Raw genomic sequence first — 19737 nt, 5'->3', positions numbered from 1 at the left:
GTCATCGTTGATCGTAGGTAGTTCTTTATAAGTTTCAACTTCTTTCAAGTTGGAGAAACTTCTTTCTGCTGAAGCTACACTTACAGGAATAGTTAGTAAGATTCTTAGAGCAATAGTTGCATTTGGAAATAACCCAATAAGGGAGTTCTTGCAAATATATGTAAGTACTTGCAACGGTTTGCTCCCACTTTCAGAACCGAGAAATGAAGGTAAAAGTAAGAGCTCTTGATATAACTGAAATCCGTCAATATCACAGTGATCTTTCTCTATTAAAGACAGTTGCAAGTCCTTGCAACACTTTAGTAGATACTCTTTGTCCGTTATTGGATGGATGTCATACAAAAACCCAAATATTTCGCTGTGCTGCTTCAGTTGTTGAAATCTTTCATTCAGGGAACAGATAATTGTGTCTAATGTGCAAAAATAGAAGTTACATTTAAACGCACTGTATGGATCATTTAATCGATTCGTCTTCAGATTCATACAAAAATTATCGTTTGACTTCTCTAGGTCGGAGTTTTGGTTCATTCTCAAATTGTGGTTGAATGTCGAGCTCTTCAGCAATTACTTTGGCATCAACCAAAATATTCTGGAAATCTTCATTACTTCGCATATTCTCAAGGCGACACTTGGTTTTCTTAAGCAGATCAACTGCTTGCTGAATGTCCACTGATTCTTGTTGGAAAACATGGCTAACCACATTAACACAAGAAAGAACTTCATACCAAAACACCACAACACAAACGAACTTGAAATTCAGGAGCTTCCTAGCCAGGGAACAAGCCTTATTTTTGCCCATAACGTCTATCTTTGAGTCCTTCGATGTTTCGAAAAGAGCATCGTAAATTTCTCCTAACTGGTAGCGAAACGATTTGACAGCATCAATACAACTCTCCCATCTAGTATCACTAAGAGGTTTCAAAGTGAAATTGGATGTATGTTTTTGCAGAACAGACCAACGATATGTGGAACTAGAAAAATAATTGTATACTTCTTGCAATAAAGCAAACAAATTTACAGCCTCACTACAGCACATTGCAAAATCATTCATAACCAAATTCAATGAATGGGAGCTACAAGGGGCAAAAAATGCTCGACTATTTAGATCTAATATACTTTTTTGAACGCCTGAGTGCTTTCCTTTCATATTGGCACCGTTATCATACCCTTGGCCACGCATGTTTGAGAGAGGAATTTTCAGTTTCTCTAATTCTTTCAAAATAGTGGTAGTTAATCCTTCTCCTGAAGAATCATTTATGCACAAAAATCCCAAAAAATGTTCTTCAATGGATGGTTCCTTACCCAGTTCTTCCTTCACGAAACGAACAATTAGTGTCATTTGCTCTGTATGACTTACGTCTGGTCTACAATCTAATATTACGGAATAATATGTCGCTTTCATTAGATCAGTCAAAATTTTATTATTTATTTTTGACCCAAGGAGTTCAATTATTTCATTTTGAATATCCTTGCTCAAATAATGTACTCCCATGCGCAAAAAAAAATTTCGCGTATATTGTAACTCACGATTTTCCGCATTTATTCCTTTTTCCTTACGTTTATGGGTAAAATTGAGTTATTAGTATGTGGAGATAATAGAGAGCAATCCATCTAAGGAGATATTTCCAAAAAATATAATAAAATAATAAAAATATAAACAAAAAACAAAATTATGCTCGGTTTTGTGTATACTGGCAACGATGATTTCTAGGGATTTTTTCAGTAGCACAGCACGATTGCGGAGGGAATTCAGTAGGGGAGTCGAGATGGATCAAGAAACTGGATAGTGGACTAAAATGTTGTATTTATTGGTTAAAATCTAGTGTGTAGATTGCCTGCCAAATATAAATTAGCTTCTGTAACTAAGATGTCGTACGAAAATATAGAATTAAACAGAAAAACTCTTATGTTAAGGTTCGAAGCGATACGCACCATGGTTATGAAGATTATTTCTTAAGAAAAAAGAACAAACACAACGTAGCCTCTGTGGTTAGGTGGATAGAGTGGCGGACTCGTAGATACTTTATTATTTTGACACCACATCGAATCCCATCCTATCCCATCCCATTTTTTTTAACAAAACATCATTGGAAGTGTATAAGTTTGATGTTAATAAGAACCGAAACAGTATAATAAGGAAATAACTTATTGATAGTATCGACGTATTTATTCAGTATTAGAATACGTGTACTATTGGAAACAGTTATTGTTTTCAGTTTATGGTCTTGTATGTTACCTGCCCGTTCTTGAACAGCAGACAACTCACTTCGGATTTGTGTGTCAAGAACAGGAAAAATAACATACGCGACCTTGACAGTCTTCCCAAGTTTACCCCTTGTTATATCGACATGACGTTACATCGAATGATGCATGTTGTCCTGAAAAAAAGGAAGAAAGGAAAAAGCTGATGTCAAATTATCGTTTGTGTGTGTGTGTGTGTGTGCTTGTGTTTTTTTTTCTTTTTAGAGTATTGACTTTCTCCCTCTCTCTCTCTTTTTCATATCCACAATTGCAAGAAATTATGACCGACCTTTGTGGGTTTATTGGGAATAGGACGATTTATTTTGGATTGCTAATAGACGACATTTTTTTTAACCATTTGCTTTAAACTTTGGCTTTGTGGCTCTTAGCATCCACGAAAGGTCATTATAAACTATATAAGCAGTTCCCGTTTTCAACGGCCGCTGAAAAGATATTGGGGAAGAGAAAAGTGCTTGCCGTAAAGATAATGAATTAAAAAAAGCAAATTAAAACAAATAATTTATAAATCTTTATAATACACTGTAAAGTTACGAGCGATTACTGCTAAGAATTTAACGTGAGATTAAAATTACGAGTATTATGTATTATGATTAAACAAATAATATACAATAAGTAAGCTACAAGCAAATAATATATTTAACAACCTGAGTGCTTAAAAACAATTACTTTATTTTTAATTTGTATTTTTTTTAAATTATTTACTTTGATTAGATGGCCTGTTTGATTTATAGGAATGATTGTTTTTTAATTTTATTTATAATTTGCGCTAGCGGCAACGAATGAGAGTAGGGAATAATTTATATAACACTTGCGTTTTATTATGCACTGAACAAGGAGGGTGGGGATTAAGTCAGCCGCAGTTTTTTTCTTTTGGGCTTTATTTTTTTTTACAGAAATTTGGTTTTCTGTAAAAATCAAAAACTAATTTGAGTTTTATGCTTATATTTACTAAATTCTAACGACGACAAAAACACGATTTCAAAATGCAATCATAAGTCTGTGTAAGGGATGTTTTCGTGGAACGAAGCTAAATTATACAGATCTATGTATGCGGAACACGAATATTTCCAAAAGATAGCATGAATATGAACGATAATCATACCATATTTCTACATTATATAGTAGCGTGAAAAACTTATATTAAAATGATATAACAAACAGGCATAAGCTTTTTTTTCTAGCACGGCAACACATTAAACTTAACTCATTAAATTTTGGGAATTACAAATTATCACCTTACGTGTCGTTGTATTCCTATTCGTTTTCACGTTCGAGCGACGAAAGAAGAAATTGTAGTAATAGTGATAAAAATCGAATTCGAGATTTCAATGAATTCAAGTTTCACGCCCCCACATATCGAAAAAGTAATTTTGATGTCTGTCCATCTGTTCGTCTGTCGGTTCGTCACGCTTTTACATGTATTCAAATAGAGGCCATATTGTTCGACGTATCTGGACCGAATTCTAGACATGAAGTTTTTATAACACTTTAAAAAAACTAACTAACTCTATGGCCTATGGAACCCGGAGGTTCAATGCAGCGTTCACAAAAGCTCTCCACTGACTTCTATTCTTAGCTAACTGCATCCAGTTTCTACTTTGTATTCCAATCTCTGCGAGATCCATCTTAATATTGTCCTCCCATCTGCGCCTAGGTCTTCCTAATGGTCGTTTTCCGATTTGTCTTCCAGTCAAGACTTTGAAAGCATTTCTACTTTCTTCCATTCTAGCTACATGACCCGCCCACCTAAGCCTCCTAGACTTGACGACCCTAACAATGTTGGGTAGACCATATAAATTGTGTAGTTCCTCGTTATGAAGTTTCCGCCATTCCCCATTCCCGTTCCTCTTGGGTCCGAATATTCGTCTCAGGATCTTGTTCTCAAATACTTTCAGTCTATGTTCTTCCCTCAGAGTAAGTGACCATGTTTCGCAGCCATACAGAACAACAGGCATAATTATCGTTTTGTATATTTTAAGCTTCAAATTCCTCGACAGAATTCGCGACAACAATAGATTTTAAACCGAATAGTAACAGGAATTCCCTGCTTTTAGTCGACATTTAATTTCTTCGTGAATATGATTTTCCTCTCTTAATATTGATTCTAGATATTTGAAACTATCCACTTTACCAAAAGTATTATTTAATATTTTAACGCATCCATAATTTGCTGTATTCCGGTCCCGACGCACTTCCGTGTATTTAGTTTTCTCTGCATTTACTTCTAAACCCATGTCCCTGCAAGAGTTTAATAAGATCTCTGCATTTCTTTCTATTGTTCTCCTATCATCCCCTATTAAATTTACATAATCAGCATATTCCATAACCTGGTCAATACCGTTCAACTGTAGGCCCTGGTTGCTATCTTTGATTTTCCTTATAGCGTATTCCAGAACGAAGTTAAATAATAATGGCGACAACGCATCTCCTTGTTTCAGGGCATTTTCGACGTGAAAGCTCTGGACAAAATTTTCCTACCCGGACTTTACTTTGGGATTCATTTAAACATATCTTAATTAATCTAATTAGCTTTCTCGGTATTCCAAGTTCTGTAAGAACGTTGTATAATGTTTCTCTCCTAACCGAGTCGTACGCCTTTCTAAAATCAATAAATAATTGATGTACCGGGGTATTGTATTCCCACTTTTTTCCGAGTATTTGGCGAATGGTAAATATTTGGTCGATAGTTGATCGATTTCGTCTAAATCCGCACTGGTAATCTCCAATAATTTCATCTGCGTATGGGGTCAGTCTTGCTAACAGTATATTTGAAAGGATTTTATAGGATGTTGATAGAAGAGAAATGCCTCGATAATTATTACAGTCAGTTTTGTCGCCTTTCTAGTAAATTGCAACAATGATTGATTCTTTCCACTCTTGTGGCAATTCTTCCTTGTTCCATATAAGGAGAATGAGTTTGTGTATCTTGTTCCACAATTTTTCGCCTCCAGCTAAAATTAACTCAGCCGGAATTTCATCTACACCCGGAGATTTGTGTTTATAACACTATCGTTTCGAATTCTATATCCTCCGACACCTAAAAATAAGGGTAGTTTACTGAAGGATGAAAATTTAAAATCATTAAATTGTCTCAAAAACGGCTGTAAAGATTTTGCTTGTATTTTTACAAATATAGTATGAATCATTGCTCTGAAAAAATACGTAAGGTGTAATTTACTGTATGGGATGCATTTTTTTGAACAATTTTCTCAATCACATTTTATAAATAAATGTATCATTAATAACCTGACAATATAACACAACTCGTTCGTCCTGTAAACATTCAGAAGAGGTAGTTTAGCCTACTCTTCGACGATTTTCCCATTAACGCCTGACCCAATTTTGTTCATATTTCATAAATAAATGTTACATAAATAACCTAACGATATGGTATAATTCCATCATCCTAAAAAGCTAGAAGTGGTATATTATTAATACTTTTCGGAGCAAGTTTTACCCTACGATTTTGTCGATAATTACTCTGGCAATTTTGTTCGTATTTCATAAATAGCATAACTCGTTTGTCCTGAAAAGATATACAAGGGATATTTTATTCTTGGGGATGACTTTTTTAACGATTTTCTCAGAAAGTACTCAAACGCTTTTGCTCATAGTTCACATACAATTATCTGCTTAATAATTCTAATGTATGGCATAAGTTATTTCTAACAGAAATATGACGAATGGGTACTTTACTTTTGGACGTAAGTTGCTTCGAACAAAGTTTTCTAAAACACATTATTTTATTCGCATTTCCCAAATAAATGTTTCAGTAATAGCTGCAGCCTAACACGAGTCAGTTTAAGAAATTCGAGCGAGAAAATTCAGTGCGTTTCATTTGTACCCATTCTTAAATATATTTTTAAATGTTACACCCAATCACAATTTTCCTAACAAAATCGAAACTTCTTTTTAAATGTGCCTTGTTGTGGCCAAATGGTTCAAGTGCATTGGTTCTGGATTTGATTCCCGGTGAGAGCTAGTGTATTTTTATCCAACGTTAAGGAATAGGTGCAAAGAGAAAAGTGTTTAAACAAGTCTAACCAAGCTCATGAATAATACAAAGAAATAATACAATATTACGAAATTATAGAAGGAACGTTGTTAATATTAGATATTTGCGTGTAAAATGTCCAACCCATCACTGTCAACTCCAAAGGTAAGAAAGTGAAACATCCAATACCAGGTTAATCAGTGGTCTCCAGTTAAAGCTATCCTACTAGGAAGTGATTGAGATACCAAAAAATATTGTAATCGCTGGGAGACATGTTAGGAGAATACATTGGGTGAGAGAGTTTAATACTGGAACTCATGAATAGTCTCTGCACCTTCGTTTAGTATTGAAGTGCGTAGGTCTATATAGGTTTGCATTGAAATGAGCATTAATACACAACATCTGTTGAACATTACGGGGGGCTTGCGGACAGGTTTACAGTACATTTTACGGGGTTCGATATTGTAACGATCCTAGCAAACTCCTCAGCCTTTCCGCACTGTACTCTATAAGTTAAATTCGTGCTTAATTAAAACTATGTGTTTAAATTTAACACTGTTAACCGTTAATACCTGTGCACTACGGGCAACAATCCGCCAGTAATTCTTTATTTTTGCCCTTTGTTTTAGCGTCATAAATGTCTTTGTTCATAAATTTCTTTGTCTATGGTTTTGCGTATACGTAGCGTGGACATTAAATTTTGACTTCTACGCCATATGCATATAATTACAAACACACCTATAGAACGAACACAACAAACTTGGAATATATAGTTTATGTATGGAAAATCATACACGAGGCGCTGCACGGGAGAGCAGTGTGCATACATATGACAGTCAACTTCCTAAGAAATTTATAATAATAATAATAATAATAAAAACAGAAAACGAAACAGTTATTTACATAATGTATTTATTTAAGCATGGAAGTGCAATAGACTTAAGTTATCTCTCTCTCTCTCTCTTTGAAGGCAACAACCTTTAGGGTGCCAAGACGTAGAAAAGGACTTGTGGCACTCATGACTATAGAGTGGTGTGTGTTTGGCACATCGGGTTCCCTCGTTGTTAGCCCCAGCTTTCTAGACCGGATGCAGTTATTCCCGGTAGAAAATACAAGAAAATATACCTTTCTATTACTATTAAAGTAAATAATTACACTTTCCCTCAACGTGATACTTGTTTGTTTAACTGTATACAGACAGCTGATCCATGGGAGAATCGTTGATAATAATAAATAAAATAAACTCGACAAATATTCTTGTAATTTGCTGGGCACGCCAGTGTGCCTGTTATCCGGTTGTAGCACACTGGAATATAGGGTATGGCTTTCTAATTTTTCCCCAACTATTTTAACTGCTTCAATTGAAATTACTCTATAATAACAAGAGTGAATTTAGTCTTCTTACCCTTAGATTTAGAAATAAGGTCCGCTAGAATTGTATATTTAAAAAATAATAATACTCAGAATTTTATAGAGTAGTTTGTTTTATTCGAAATGACATACTTCCTGCAACTGTTTGGGTTGGAATTATTTGAGATCAAATCTTTAAGTTTTACGACCCACGATTATACCGACTAGGCTAAAGGACACGGTGATGATGAGAAATGAATGAAATGGTGGAATGAAGAAAGTGGGAGAAAACGGGAGAACCCCGAGAAAACCCATGCACATGGTGTTTGTCCACCACAAAATTCACTTGGTGCGAGCTGGGGTCGAACCAAGGATCCCATGCACCAAAGGTGAACGCTTTATCACTGAGCCACCGCGGCCCCTCTGAAATTATTTATAGGAGAGAGTGACTACTTTATGAAAACTTGATATCGAACACATTTGTTTAAAAATACCAGCTTTTTGTGAAATATTGCTTAATATTCAGGAAAACCTAAGTCAATAATAATAATAATAATAATAATAATAATAATAATAATAATAATAATAATAATCATCATCATCATCATCTTAAATTAAAAACTCTCTGGACCTAGTGCATTGGCACAATTCCACGAACTAAAAAGAGTTTGTTTACTTCTCATGTAAGTGTAGAAGGACTTAATCCCTGTTGCTTTCAATATACGAAGAAAGTGTCCAACTGTCAAATGATATGCTACATAAAATGCCCTATGCAACATAATGTAATATAGAGTCATCATTTCAGGTTGTCTAAAGAACACTTTCGTTTTAGCAAGAAAGGAAGAAAATAGAAAATACTCAGTTTTAACCTAGTAGAAAGTTTGCAGATTTAAGAGAAAATGTACAGAGTTGTTGGATATTAAATGTAGTTCGGATTAATGGAGTAAGACACTGTAGTTCATTGTATGAAATATACTGGGAGTGACCAAGCCATTGCCTATGGAAATATCGAAAGAGATACGTTAATGGTGTTAGTTGCAAACTGTTGTAGAAATGAAAAATTTAAGGAAATCTCTAAAACTCTGAAATCACAGATCCAAATTGACTAACTGCTAAGTAAAACTGCTAAATCTGACTAAAGCAAAAAAAAAAAAATGTTTTAATGACCTGTGTTACAGTTTCAGACACATCATTCTCATATCAAAACTACGATAGAAGTAAATTATGAATACAGGTGAATTTGCAGTTCTGGAATACCAACAAATGATTTTGCTAGATGTAAATTTTGGGAAAACTTTTTTATAAGGTTTTAGATTTATTTATTGGTTTGTTTGTTTATTAGCTTCTCCATGCCGCAAACGTCGCCAACACCTAGTGGCCCACTTGCTGGTAAATGGCGATCGTCAATATAGCGAGGCGTCGAAGGATTGCCGCTAGTGTGCCACTAGTGGCAGGGATTCGTCGAGTCGAAGCAGATATCTAGAATCGGGGATATTGAAGTTACCACCACGTAACAGCGAGGACTTCATTTTGATCCCCGCTCCTTTGATTTGTCACGGAGAATCGCAAAGGGACCAACACGAACTATCGCCAGTCATGTGCATGCGGTTATTATTATATATTACTTTTCCCTGTCGAATTGTTATTATAAGGACAATACTTGAGCTCCGGGGGTCAAGAGTAACTCCTGCCTTTACATCATGAAGTGAAAAATCTTGAGATGGGTGCGTATAATTGTATGAATTTAGTTGGCAACTGTCGCCGATCACTAGCAAGTGAATATCGGAGAACTATCAAAAAAGTAAATAGACGCTTGTCATTTTGTTATAAAATTACATGGCGAGTGCATTTGATCTGATTCCAAACAGTTATCGTCAAATATACACGGTTAATGGAGCACTCTGATTAGAAATATTAAAATGCTTCAACGAATTATCACTCTACAAGCTGTGTCTTCATAATCGCCTCCGTGGCAAATTCGGAAGAACACGCAACTAATAACCCTAAGGTTGGTGGTTCACGCCCAGCTCAGGTCACTTTATTTTTACTTTTTTAAAAATTGTTTGTAGACTCACCTTAATGCAAAGGCGATTTAACGTATTTTAGGGGAACAATTTTGTGGTTCGTTGGCGTTCCGTCGCTTCTCTGCCGGAGGTGGTATAATTTTCAAAGCGGAAGTGGGACCAATTTTTGACTGCGGGACCACCAAATTTGGGGACATGTCGCTAGTTGCCTATCGGTAGTCCACCGACGCTTACGACATGGGGTTGTCCCCTCACAAGTGAGGCAAATTGTAATCGACCAAGAGTGTTTGGGAAAAATGGGAAACATCTTCCGACTTCGACTTCTGAATAATCCGTTTAGGATCAAGTCGAATCAAGGCTGCGTCACTGGAAGGTAGAACAAGTGAGGCAATCTTTCCAAGCACTACGCTGAAGAGCCTCTGTCTCATTCAAGACTTAGACTCTTCAGGAAAAGTAACAAGTTTATTACTTGTAATTTATTCTTTGAGTCAAAGTATTTTGCAATAAACCATCGTTTTGTAAGATATTTTTACGATTGTATATTATTAATTTCGAAAATTGTACACATGATATAATTTCCCATCATGGATTTGAAAAAATCAAAGTTCGAACAAAGATCTTCGATCCACATGTCTCTTTCATTATTGACCCTTAATTTATTTTAGTCCTAGGCAAAGCGAATCGACGGGATGGCTCTAAGTGAAAACATTCATTTAGATGGTTAAGTAATCTGGAAATTCCTGCTGTTATTTCACGAAACACAACAAATCTTGAGAAACAAAAACAATTTTGCTTACCAGGGGAAGGGAGTAAATCATCTGCTTACGTTTGCTTAACTAGGAAGAAGGCAAGGGCGCCTATCCTAGGGGGCCGGGCCCCCCAAAGCTCATGTAGGCCCCCTTTGTATTTATGAATATACAATATTTGGCATAATTTGAATGCAATTTGCCTTAAAATCCTAATATATATTGTCTGCATTTGAATGCCCTCCCAGAAAAAAATTTACAGAGAAATCGGCGCACTTGGAAGAAGGTCTAGTGAAAGGAATAAAAATGTGATAACGTAATGCTTGAACAACTCTATCTAATGGAGAAAAGTAAATTAGTATTCAACACATCTTTCAATTTTAAGCATTTCAAAGATTCTCGTAATTTAGTAGCGTCCCGGATTTGCATTTTTGAAGTACGGGTACTCTATCTATACCTTACGTTTCAGACCACGCACTTAAGCCGCTTTGCCACAAGAGGCACATAGGAGTTTTTCTTTCGATTTCCTTAGGAATATTGAGAATGGTATGACTTTTAAAACTATGTTTAAAAAAAAGAATACATATCGACACAATAAGATGATAATCTAATACCTAGGAAATATATTGAATTGTTTTTAATTTGTTCTCACGCTACCAAAACAGTGTTTATTTCTTTTTATTCCAGCCTTTTGATATAAGTATTTCACACTATTGTCTGTTCTAGGACAATACAATTCTAGTTCATGCATATGCTAGCTTTGGAAATACAGTAGAATTTCGCTTATCCGACATAAACAGGCAGGCAGAGCGCTGGATAATATGGATGTGTTAAGAAAAGACCTATTAAAAGTAAAACTTATGATATAATTTTACATATTACATATCTAAAAATAATGTTTTATAACAAATAACTGCACTGCACTGAATCAGGGACGTATCCAGCGTGAGGGCCTGAGGGCTGTCCCCCCTCCGAAACTCAAGCACTTTTTAATAAACATGCTTTTACCCTTTTGAGATTCTTTTATATAAGTTTACTAATAGTCAGTGTCCAAACTTTGGGCAATGTGCTGTTGTCTTGTTATAATTCTAAGAACATACCATAATGCCATTATACCATTTGGAATTAAAGAACAGGAATTAAATAGGATTAACATTTTGTTTCCGTTCTGTTTTTAACTTTAATATATTAGAACGATACACTCAATGTCTTCTTGCTATTTTTGTTATGTGATATACGTAGCAGACAGTTTTCTTTAGTTACATTTCTCTCGAAAATATGTTTCATTTTGTTTGTGCTATAATGCAGTTTCCAAAGTAAACCGGTTTATAAATGAAAAGTAGGAAAAAGTTTAAGAGAAATACAGAACTGTTGCATTATTATTATTATTATTATTATTATTATTATTATTATTATTATTATTATTATTATTATTATTATTATTATTATTATTATTGATATTGATATTTTTAAAACATTAGAATTACGTGCTTACGAGGATTCGTGTTTGGCCCCCTCCGAATAGAAAACCTGGATACGTGTCTGCACTGAATGATAGACATATGAGTCAACGTGTAGACGGGCGCGCTAGGCGATATACTCCAGAGCATGAAAAATAGATTAAGACCACAACTTGCAGTTCTTCTTGCCGATTGGTGCTTTCTGCAATGATATATCGGATCATACGGTATGTGTAACAAAGGATGGTCGGATAAGCGAGACCATGGTGTATTGGTGTTTCACGCACCTAAACCTGTAAAATGTTTGTATAAACGATTATCTTTCACTCCCTAGCTAAATTTGTGGGTATGATCACACACCTTGCCTTATAAAGTATAGTCTTATAAAGAAAAAAATATTTTTTTTTTTTTTAGCTAAAAGCTAAAGGGAAGTCAACTTCAGTAATTTACTTTAGTTTTTTTTTTTTTTTTTTTTTTTTAATAATGGCAAACTAGTCCATTTCATCACGATAAATCACGTTTGATACTAAGATGTCTTTTTCTGTCCGTATATATCCTTTACATTTTGTTGGAGACAAAATTGTTATTTTCCCAAGAAAACAGGGTGAGAGAAGCTATAAAACAACATGAACTGAAAACAATAGCTATTACGAATAATACTGTAATCCTGGATATTAATAAGTTGTCCTTAGTATATTGCTTCGGTTCTTATTAACATAAAAATTATAATGTTTTGTAAAAAAAAAAAAAAAGAAAAAAGAAAAAAGAAAAGAAAGAAAGAAAAAAAGAAAAAAGAGAATGGAATAGGATGGGATTCGATGTGGTGTCAAAGTAATAAAATATCTACGAGTCCGCCACTCTATCCACCTAACCACAGAGGTTACGTTGTGTTTGTTCTTTTTTCTTAAGAAATAATCTTCATAACCATGGTGCGTATTGCTTCGAACCTTAACATAAGAGTTTTTCTGTTTAATTCTATATTTTCGTACGACATCTTAGTTACAGAAGCTAATTTATATTTGGCAGGCAATCTACACACTAGATTTTAACCAATAAATGCAACATTTTAGTCCACTATCCAGTTTCTTGATCCATCTCGACTCCCCTACTGAATTCCCTCCGCAATCGTGCTGTGCTACTGAAAAAATCCCTAGAAATCATCGTTGCCAGTATACACAAAACCGAGCATAATTTTGTTTTTTGTTTATATTTTTATTATTTTATTATATTTTTTGGAAATATCTCCTTAGATGGATTGCTCTCTATTATCTCCACATACTAATAACTCAATTTTACCCATAAACGTAAGGAAAAAGGAATAAATGCGGAAAATCGTGAGTTACAGTATACGCGCATTTTTTTTTGCGCATGGGAGTACATGTGTCTCTTTACATGTTATTCGTCGCAAACGCTCAGCCATAGTAACATCAAACTGTGCAATACACTCAACTAGTTTGAGAAAATTGCCGTTGTTTCTTGAGTAAATAGTGTCATTTTGACCACGAAATGCCAAGTTCTGGGAAGCAAGAAACTGAATTATACACAGCAGTCGTTTGAGAACCTTTTTCCAACGCTCAGTTTCATTGCGAATAATTGCTTGGTTTTCAGCGTCAACTGTTTTACCTGACTGTAATCGGTTTGCAAGTTCAAACCACGATTGGAAAGCCTTCATGTGAGTCAAAGATCTATCATGGTCTGATAACAGTCCGGACATATGCTTCCAATCCGAAAAACCTTCACCAGAAGAGAGTGACATTGTAGTACCACCGAAAAGACGGCAACAGAAACAAAATATTGCATCCTTAGTCACTGAATAAATAAGCCAACTACGAGCAACTTCTTCTCCATTGTGCAGATGTCTTTTGTAGTTACTTGTAGTAAATCGCCGACCCTCGCTGTTCACTGGGAACTCTCGTTTGGAGACTTGAACTGGACCTCGTCTAACAAGTATCTGACGCATTCTGTCCATAATATGTTCTGGCCAATTTCCTGGATCATCAAGATCGATTGATTGTGATTCCCACACCTGAAAAAAAAAAAAAAAAAAAAAAAAACAAGAAAGAGTCAGTAGAAAATAATGTTAAATTTATTTTAAACATTGTCTTCTAACAAAGAATAAGTGACTAAAACTTGAATGGAATTTTTAAAATTGTGTTCATAATTTTTAAAGATGGTAGGCTTGCACCTCAGATGGGTGGGGTGGGGGGTGGGGGATATTCAAGCAGCTAGGTCATCCGGGGATAAACACAAAATTTAGAATGGCGCATGACCAATAAGCCTCCGATAGATGTGAGATATAAACAAATAAAGAGGGGGAGAGGAAAAGTTTAATAATAATTGAAGTAAATAAATAAATACAGGTTTCGTGCGAATATAAGACGTCCACGTCATGTTCTTTTGTATACATAGGAGAATCTGCCCAGGATTTCTGAAGCCCTACCCAGGATTCTCGGTTTCAGCATTGAAGTGCTGTAATGTGGTTAAATGCCTTGACCCTGATTGCCTCCACAAATGCCTCTTACGAAGTTGAATCAGTAATGAACGACCAGATCACCCGGGATACAAACATGTTCGTGGCTAACTTAAGCTAAGAAATATGCAACTTTGAAAACAACATTTCTTTGAACATTATTCTTAGCAAGTTTCTATGTCTTACTATCTGTATTTTCTTTAAAATATGCACATTATTATACACTAATTAAAACTAAACTCTGTTTTTAAAGCTCCGAAACACCACTGACTGTGTCCTTTTTTCTTTCTCTTTAAATGTGGTGGGTTGGTATGTGATAAGTTAGTTGACTTGCATCGTAATGTTTTGGGGTTTTCTGGATTAGAGTTTGGTACTTTATATTATTTGAAAAGCTTTCCGATTTCCTTGCGATGCTCAATATAAAAAGCCTTGGGGGATAGAATCCGCTAACTCTTGCATCAAATGTGCGTCTGCTAGTCATTCAACCACTAAGGCAATAAATATTACATATTATTATTTTAAAAAATGTTATCCCATATGTCTTCCGTCAAAGCAACTTGAACGGAATACAGTGATATTATGCACCTATACACAAGAAATGAATTCCAAAACTTGAGTAAGTGTGACCCTAAAGATGTTTTTGATTGATTGTTTATATATTTGGCATGTTATAATTTAATTGGTGTCTCCGCAGAACGACTGGTTAAGCTCATCGCCTTATAACTAAGGGAGCTCGGGTTCGATTCTCGGTGAGGACACAAGTGGTTCGGATCCCGTCCTTAGAACGTCATCATCATTCCATGGAAAGCAATGCAAAGCCACCATGGTTTCACCTTGCTGAGAGACCTTCGGGGTCATACACATGCCTCCGGGAAGAACACCAATCATCATCATAAATTAATTACTAATAGCAGGCAAATTATGAGCTTTCTTATATTGCAGTACAAAAGCATATACAGTTTGAACCTCAGTATTTTCATTTTTCCAACAGATTAAAAAAATAATTACAGTAAAATGTATGTGGCCAAACTATAGTCTGTTAAAAGATTTTTTAAAAAATGTCAGTTAGTGAAAAGTCTCTAATCAGTTCTACTCCTTGCTTATTTGTTACAAAAATAATAATTCGATTTATATCCCGAGTTCAGGTCGAAATGACCCATTCATCTACAACACCCGTCAAATTAAACCAAAGAAAATCAATAATATTGTATATGCTTCATGGAAAGTAAGTGAAACATAGTTAATTTAATCCCACTAGCTAACTATATAGTGTATATATCGGTCGGTCGGTCTGTCGAATTTATAATTTATGCCTGTCGAATTGCAATGTACTCTAATAATAAAAGTAATTATGTTTCACTGTATTTCCTCTTATATTTTACACAATGCTGTAATTGCGTGATATTCAACCAACATGCAATTGTATGTTTATTCAAATAGCAAAATGTTTAACTTAGGTCTATTACAATTTCCTGTGGAAATGCTAATCCATTTTCGTTTCGTATACCAATTGTTCCAGATTTCAATTGTTCTTCTTCCTCCTGCGAAATGCTCGTAATCGATCGATCCACCTGTGGAAAGGAAAAGAACTAATACGTTACAAATAAAGTTTCTTTTCTTAAAAGAAAAAAATATATTTAATTTGTATTCTAAAGGTGAAGAAAATGCATAAATGATAAAATAACTGCGTATAAATATTGAATCTACATATTCCGTGTTCATTGTGAAAATGTACAGTTAGGAAAACAAAAAATGGGGCGATTCTTACAGAATCTAGGTAAGAATGGCCTCATCTTTTCTTTTGCTAACTGTACATAAAAATTATTATTCTCTCCGTATTCATGAACAACTTTGTGTTGTGAAAATCATCAAGAATCAGCGCATTCATAAAATAGGAGATACGGCTGTTTCGGTGTAGGACGTTTTGGTGCAGGGCGTTTCGGTGTAGGACGTTTCGGTGTACGGATGTCTCGGTGTAAGGGCGTTTAGGTGTGAGGCTGGTTCGGTGTAAAAGTTCCAATGCTTACACCGAAACGTCCAATCTTCAAAATGAAAATTATTCGTTAGGGAGAAATAAATTCATGAAGTAGAAAATATAAATTAATAAATAAAATAAAAATTAAATACTGCTGTAATTGACAGGGGTTACTTATTTACCCTTGCTTCACTCTATGTCGGAACTTCTTATATCCTCCAATGTGATAATTATGAATTGATTGGGAAAACGCTTTATGGTAATGATATATAGTAAAAAAAAAGTGTGTGATGCATAAACATTGTGTACACCACACACACCTTATTACGGCAATAACTGTGCACAAATCGCAAAATACTGCACAATCTTTGAAAGGAAATTTTCAAACACAGGTGGTTTTTCTTCCAAATAACCGCTTTTATGTCATGCATACCCAATAAGATTAGCAAATCTAGGAGAAGAAAACTGATTATGAATCAGTGTTGGGATCTTAATTGTATTATTACGGAGATATAAATTCATGTTATAGTTGTAGAGGACAGTGTCAGAAAAAAAGCTCCAAGAAACTTTTTAACGGCCTAAAGAACACAAGAAGAGGCTGAATCCTACCAGTTGTTCCTGCAGAAATGGTTTCTATTATGAGTTACTCTTTTGTTCTTAAAATAGGTTCAAAATGGATGAATTGTGATCACTCCACGAAGCTAATAACAAAATGGACTTTGCATTAGACGCTTGAAGAAAATCTCTTGGAACCATGATCTCACAACACTTGATGTTAATTGTCTCGGATTTGACGCTTTCACAAGGATATTTTCAAAATTAAAGAGGTTGTGTTGGACTATAAGACCAAGTTGCATTGTTTTCCTACAAAACAATTAACAGTGGTGATAACAAAACACTATTTGCAGCAACTAAAGACTGTATGATGCAGCTACGAATCATAGAATTTACTGACTGTGTCACACTTTCTACTGTTTGTATCCCTGTAAACACTAGAGTACGTCCCATCTGCATTTCCAAATTAAACCGTGTTGATCACAGTTATAAATATTTTCTTTTCCAATAACACGTGTTGTTTCACATTCGCGACAAATGCATTGGGTCTGGCTTCTAACTTTTTGGGCTATAGATTTAATCAAACGTCCTGTTAAAATAAGTACAGAAAGGGGTTTCAAATCAGTCTGCACCTTCTCTCAGTAGTCCTTGCCAATTATAAGTTTTCTTGGCTAACTGCAGAACATTTCAAACCAGAAGACTACTTGTAATTGTAATCATCATATTAGATCCGCCAATTTGAATTTTGTAATTTTAACGTCAGGTTCTGAATCACCTGTTCTAAAACCCCTTGGCAGTAAGCTGGCCGTATCATTTAATCTTCTATTTTAATAACTATTTTCTGTTTATGTTTGGAGGCCACCTCTAACGTTCAAAGGGTGGTTTCTACCCTTAAACTCGCACCATTACCAAAGTAAAAAAAAAATACGTGACGATTATTTTTTGATATTCTACAAGTATGCAAAGTTTCATTCAAATCAGTAAATTACACTTCCGTAAGTCTTCTTGTTAGTGCTGTTCAAATGGAACAAATAAGTTAATTGGAGAACATGAAGTCAGAAAAATGAAAAAATACGCCAATGTTACGAAGAGATTGTGCAATAACAATGAGACTCAATAACAATATTAATCAGTTTACACTATTGCAGAGTGGCTACACTATGGCACTTCATGACTGTTCATTACAAGCATATGATTAATGCAATCACATATTAGGCTATACAGCAAAACGTCCTTTACAGCCAAGCGTCCTTACACCGAAACGTCCTTACACCGTAACGTCCGTACACCGTAACGTCCTACACCGAAACATCCTACACCAATACGCCCTACACCGAAACATCCTAGACCCATAAAATAGATGCGAATGCATTCAAATTAGCTGCCGAAGCCCGAACACTTTTTTTTTTAAGTCACGTTAATCGTATTGGATAGAAACATAATCTATATAGTCTTACACTGGTACATGTTACTTATTTACGATATGTTTATGAAATAATGGGTCTATTGCAAAATTTGTGATAGCGAAACTCCAAGGGGATCTGTTAACGGTAACAATCATACATTCTAACTCTTATGAATTCTTGTTAATAGTCGATAGACAGTTAATAGACGATACTACTACTACTACTACTACTACTACACTACTACTACTACTACTAACAATAATAATAATAATAATAATCACTGGCGCGGCAGACCAATAGATCCTGGGACTGCTCCAACACCATCTGATAGCGAGTGGTAAAAATTCATCCACCTGGGTAACAGAACGCGGGTCAGCCGGTCGTGTCACTACCCGCCAACAGGCGTATTAGGAGCTTTGCAGGCCAAGTGACCGTCATATCTTTATTTATGTGACTCCCCAGTTTTCCTGCCGTTGAAAAGCGGAAAGTCCGGGGATTGAACCCAGGAGCACGTAGACATGAGTCCAACGCTTTAACCTCTAGACTATGGAGGCCCTCTACTTAATTAATAGATGAATGCTGGAAATACAGCTAAAGTTGGTTAATACACATCTAACGAGTAAAAGTCTTATCGCTTTGGTACATGTATCAAGCATCAGTGTTGGTATAGAATGTAATTATTGCTACTTATATCAATGCGGAAAGAACTTTCTTTGAGCCTGAAATTCGCCACCTATCTGAGAGGCCGCCACCCTACCCGCCCCAGCCTGCTAAGACGCTACCTGTGTAAACACCTCTTCTCTATTAAACGTAATAAAACGAAAATACGTTACGTAATGTAGGCCTACTTACCTGTACTGTGTTGTTATCTTCTGGAATATTTGTTGATTTCTTGCTGGTTTCCTCATTCTCTGGTTCTACGTTTTCATTTCCATTATTGTCTGTTTCAGGACTACGAAAGAATTTCTTTACTGCTGCTGCCTGTTTCTCATTTTCAGCCGCTAATTGTGCTCTTCTTTTTCTGTATACATTTCCAGAAGGCTTCTTTTTTTCCGACATGTTGATAAAGAACACATTAACGCAACGATTCTTCTACTAAGTGTCGAAATTCAGGAGACAAAAGAAGAACACGCACACCATGAAGCCTGCACTACATGTACATGATTCTGATTTATAATTTTCTTTCACGAGACATTTGACAGTACAAACAGGACTAATTTCTTTTTGGTTGCCGATAACTCAATATTGTTTGTGTGTATTGTTAGAGCGGCCGACATAGCTTTGTCGCAAGGAGTGCAATTGTCGGCACCACGGCGGTTGTAAGTGTCAGAGAGTGTTATTGTTGCTCAAAATTCCCAACTCTCAACAATAGCCTTTAGCTTTGTCAGCGGAGATTTTTTTATAGACAAATAAGGTGAAGGGATGAAGGGATTTCCTTTATAGGAGATTCAAGAAGAAACCGGGGTTGATATAAAGAGTGAGGCCTATGGCATGA

General features: G+C 35.4%; 1 protein-coding gene across 1 annotated transcript; it reads right to left on the bottom strand.

Annotated features, from left to right (window-relative positions):
- Nucleotides 1-490: 490 nt before the first annotated feature.
- Nucleotides 491-19301, bottom strand: LOC145685662 (zinc finger MYM-type protein 1-like). Its single transcript, XM_081758054.1, has 4 exons — nt 19095-19301; nt 15773-15877; nt 13229-13862; nt 491-1371 (listed from the first exon to the last, which is right to left on the bottom strand). The coding sequence occupies exons 1-4, from the start codon at nt 19299-19301 to the stop codon at nt 491-493; spliced, it is 1827 nt and encodes a 608-aa protein (XP_081614180.1).
- Nucleotides 19302-19737: the final 436 nt, after the last annotated feature.

Source organism: Thermobia domestica, chromosome 5, assembly GCF_964235325.1.
Source record: "Thermobia domestica chromosome 5, izTheDome1.hap1.1, whole genome shotgun sequence".
In the NCBI taxonomy this organism is placed as follows: domain Eukaryota; kingdom Metazoa; phylum Arthropoda; class Insecta; order Zygentoma; family Lepismatidae; genus Thermobia; species Thermobia domestica.
The sequence above is the reverse complement of the archived record's forward strand: the minus strand, read 5'-3'. Positions and strand labels throughout refer to the sequence as shown.